General features: G+C 49.0%; 1 protein-coding gene across 1 annotated transcript; it reads right to left on the bottom strand.

Moving 5' to 3' along the window:
• Nucleotides 1–1,145: 1,145 nt before the first annotated feature.
• Nucleotides 1,146–4,120, bottom strand: ID4 (inhibitor of DNA binding 4). Its single transcript, XM_003416451.3, has 3 exons — nucleotides 3,594–4,120; nucleotides 3,184–3,242; nucleotides 1,146–2,604 (listed from the first exon to the last, which is right to left on the bottom strand). Exons 1-2 carry the CDS (start codon nucleotides 4,032–4,034, stop codon nucleotides 3,198–3,200), a joined length of 486 nt encoding a protein of 161 aa, XP_003416499.1. The 5' UTR covers nucleotides 4,035–4,120; the 3' UTR covers nucleotides 1,146–2,604; nucleotides 3,184–3,197.
• Nucleotides 4,121–4,518: the final 398 nt, after the last annotated feature.

Genomic DNA, 4,518 nt, shown 5'->3' with positions numbered 1-4,518 from the left:
ATATTTTCCTCTGTTCAAGTATCTGAATAATTACAACTAACTAGATACATGTCTCAAAATGTTTTTGTTATCTGGTTGCTTGGTTAGGACACAGCCAATATTTTAATACAGTGTAGTATCTTATACAACTGCACAGAATTTTTTTGTTTTTATAAACAATGTTCTTTCTTTCTTTGGAGACACCAAATGCTGCTTGAGTGGCCAAGAGGAAAATGCCAACTCTCTGAAATGTAGTATCTGTAACTTTTTTTCCCTTTTAGTGGCTTTTCATGCTCAAAATATAAATTCAGCAGAGCAACATCCATCTTCAAAAACATTTATCTGCTTATTTTAAGGTTCATATTCTACCAGTCTAAGTTTTAAACCGTGCCCAGGGGCTTAGGCAGGGTTCAGCAGTCAGGAATGACAGATGCCTGACTTAAACCAACAGCGTCCATGTGACATGCTTCGTACTGAAATGAAACTACGAAGTAAAAAGGAGTAATTGTCCCTTTTTTAATACCAAAGAATGCAATCGTTGGAATTCTTTAGATTTGAAATTCTAGCGTTCCATTGTTTTCCTCTTGATGTGTGACAAGAATATAAAAAGTAAAAATAAACTTCATCTAAACAAGCAGTTCTTTGACTTTATAAGGCTCAACATTAAATACATCAAATTCTAAATATATCCAAGACCAGTAAAATGTCAGAGCTGAGGGGACAATACCCTGAAAATGGGATAGAGTTTTAAATCTCTTATTTGAATGTATTAGTGTTAACCTTGCTCATTTCTGTTGAGACATTGCCACTTCAACTACTAGGGAACATCATATTTCATATTCATATAAATATTTGACTTTGCATAAAAAGTCCCTTAGGTCTACAATTCTTTTATTCTTGTATAGTCTGAAACAAATCCTTTCCTTTTTAATATCAAACAGTCCATGTTACACACATAGTTGACTATTTACAAAGCACCCAATTAAATCCTCCTTAATTCTCTCTCACTCTTAAAATTCCATCTAACTGGTGTGTAAAGTACCGATCACATTAAAAGCGTAACGTTCACAAGCCCCGATAGTCCAATCTAACCCAGAAAATACTACCATCCTTAAAAAGAAAATCTTAAGAACAAGGTTTTCAGGAAATGAGACCAAAACTCACAGTACGAGACAGAGATCTAGTTTAATATTCACATGTAAAAGTTACACATCACAAGAGATTGAACAGTAGCTTAGCGGTAACTAACATAGCTATAGTGAAAATCATTTTTATACAAAAATAATCTAGATGTGGTCATCAGAATTTTTGGTCTACTTAATGTTTGAAGATCGACTTTTATCCCTGCTTGAAGGGTTTGCCATTACGCCTTTTCATTTTTTTGTCTCCCACGGTTGCCTATTAGTATTCTTTGGAGGAAGGAAAGCAGTAAGTGTTCATTTTCAAGAGTCTGTCCTTTGGTAGCAAGCAGAGAACATTTTCCGTTTCCGTGATTTAAATAATCTGCAGAGACATGAGACTCAGTGACATTAAGCTTGAGTGTAAAATGAAGAGTGATAAGGAAAAAAAAAATTTCACTTTGATGAAACAGCAGGTTTCACAAACTCCTTAAGGATCCAAACACTTCCCCAACCCATATGCAAAACCATTCAGAATCCATCCTGACCTCGGTTAAAAAACACTTACTCTTTATATATTACACTATAAAACCCTGCACTTAAAAGTCTATTTTCAACATGTATGCTTCAAATACAAAGATTTCAATCTAGGTTAAAGAAAACACATTTGAATGGACTCAGAACAAGTTTATTTTGTGATTAAAACATCTCATACAGGCATGCAGGACCACTAGCTATAGCTGTTACTTCCAACTCTACAACACTGGGCAAAACAACAACAAATTAGAAACCAGGTCAAACAGAAAAGACATTCAAGATATCAAGAGCTCTGCAACAGAGCTGAAAAACAATTTTCCAAAAGAAATATTCCCATAGATTAAAAAAAAAAAACATATTTACAAAAAATATTTAAAAATATTTTATAATTACAGTAGTCTATTAAAGCATATACTTTTCTCACACTTATAGAACATCTCTATATATATACACAGTATGAAATGTCACTCATGTTATCTATACAATATGTAACATTCTTGCAGGGAAAAGAAAGTTCCCTGCCCCATTATAATCATCTATTTTAAACAATAGATGTCAAAAAAGAATATCTACAATGCTCTGGTATATTAGTAAAGCTTCAAAACAAAAATTGAGCGCCTTGGTCACAAAATAGGCTTCTAAAGTCGAATTTGCTCTTGATCTTCTATTTATCAGTCCTGTCACACTTAAAAGTTTAACTGCACCTCCAAAACACACAGGGTTGTACAATTCACAGCGGCTATAAACGAAGAGACGAAACAGAATATGTATGTAGAATGTTTACGAACGTGCAAAAAAAAGGTGAAAAGTTTTATTTTTCTTTCCTCTTTCTCCCTCTTGGAATGATGAATGAAAACGTTTCTAGGGTTGGCTGATGTTTTTTTCCTTTCCTCCGGTAGCTTTTTCTCTAACTTCTGCTCTTCCCCCTCCCTCTCTAGAGCTCCTGGCTCGGGCTCAGGCGGCCGCACACCTGTGGAAGAGGAATGAATAGAGGGGGTGTGTGAACCTTCCCGCTGCAGACTAACTGGCGCCGCCGACCAAACTTAAGACATGCTTGATCAACAACCCAAAACAAACCAGGTCAGACAACACCCGCAGCCCGCGGCCCGGCCAGGTGCTGAGCCGGCAACTGCGGGTCCCCGAGAAGCCCGGAGAGGGGACCCACTCGCGGGTCCTACCCGCATACCCCTTTGTGGGTGTCAGGCTGCGCGCGGGCGGCCAACCGGGCAGTTCCCACGCCCATGAGGTGCCCTCCCTCGGGGAGAGATGCAGGAGGGGCCCCGCCGGTCATCGGGAAAGGCACGGGGGTGGAAGGGACAAGAGCTGAGTCGTCTGCACTTAGAGTGAACCCCGAGTTACTGAAGCGAAATACGAGCTCACTTGATAACCGGGTGCCAGGGGAAACGGAGGGGGCGGGGGTCTGCCTCTTTGGAAGTCTGCCTTTAGAAATGCTGGGGGCAAAAAAACACCTAGGTGCCTGATACCGGAAGCCCCCAGCAGAAGGGCGTCTCTGGTGACCCGCCACCCGAGAAGGAAAACGCGTGCTCACCTGGACAGCGCGGCTCAGCGGCACAGAATGCTGTCGCCCTGCTTGTTCACCGCGCCGGCCTGCAACATCAACCGAATACCAAGGGAAAGGTTAGCGGGCACAAGCAGGGTCCTCGGCTGGGTCTGGGATTCGGTCTCGGAAAGCAGGCGCGCACACGCACGCCTCCACCCCCGGGGACCTGCAGGGCGCACGGACCCTCTGCCACAGGCTGCACTTGACAGCCCAGAGTTCCGCCCTGCCGTACACCCGGACCTGCGCTCGCCGAGCTGGCAGTTGGCGGCGCCGGGCGGCCGGAGGAGGGGGGTGATGGCTGTCATTCTCGGCCGGCCCTTGGCCCGACGAGGACGAGCGTCCGCGCCCCGCCACCCCGCCTGGCCCCCGCCGCGTCCACCCCTCGGCCCGCCTCTCACCGGGTCGGTGTTCAGCGCGGTGAGCGGGGTCCGCTGCGGCGCGGCCGGGCAGGTCCCGGCCGTGTGGTGTGGCGGCGCGGGCGGCGGTGGCTGCCTCAGCAGAGCCGGGTGCGTCTCCAGCGCCAGCTGCAGGTCCAGGATGTAGTCGATAACGTGCTGCAGGATCTCCACTTTGCTGACTTTCTTGTTGGGCGGGATGGTGGGCACCAGCCTCCGCAAGCGGCTGTAACAGTCGTTCATATCGCACTGCAGGCACAGTGCCGGCTCGTCGGCCGCCGCCTCGGCCGCCTTGCAGCGCGCGGCCGCCGCCGCCGCCGCCGCCGCCGCCGAGCCGCCCAGGCTGTGGCCGTGCTCGGCCAGGCAGCGCAGCGCCAGCTCCCCGCCGCCGCAACCCGACGGCGCCTTGCGGCCCGAGGGGCGCACCGGGCTCACCGCCTTCATCGCGCGCGCCCTGCGCCCTGCGCGGTGCGCGAGCGGACCCGCCTGGCGGAGCGAGGGAGGCAGGCAAGCTTCGGACCCCCGCCCGGGGCCGGCTGGCTCTTCTTGCTTTCGCGCCCGGAGCGGTCGGGACACGGCGACGCTCCCGGCGATCCTTTACCCAACAATCGACGGGAGGTTCGCTCCGGGTTTTGCGAGGGGATTTCTGTTCAGTGGGTGACACTCGGCACAGGCCAAATGGCAAGAAAAATCAAAAGCACCGGAAAGAAAGCAGCCCACCCGGGTTCGCTAGTCGCTCCCTTCGGAGCTTCACCAGAGCCTGGCCGCCGCGCTTCCCTAGCCCGAGACTGCCCCAGTCCTGGGGCCGACTCACAGCCGTACCTCCGCCACTCGGCTCGCGCCCAGCTCGCCGCGTCGCTGCTTTTATAGAGCCTCGCGCCCCGGGGGCGGGGCCAGCGAGCGGGCCAGGGCGCAGCGCAAGCAGAGC

This window comes from Loxodonta africana, chromosome 1, assembly GCF_030014295.1.
Source record: "Loxodonta africana isolate mLoxAfr1 chromosome 1, mLoxAfr1.hap2, whole genome shotgun sequence".
Classification (NCBI taxonomy): Eukaryota; Metazoa; Chordata; class Mammalia; order Proboscidea; family Elephantidae; genus Loxodonta; species Loxodonta africana.
The sequence above is the reverse complement of the archived record's forward strand: the minus strand, read 5'-3'. Positions and strand labels throughout refer to the sequence as shown.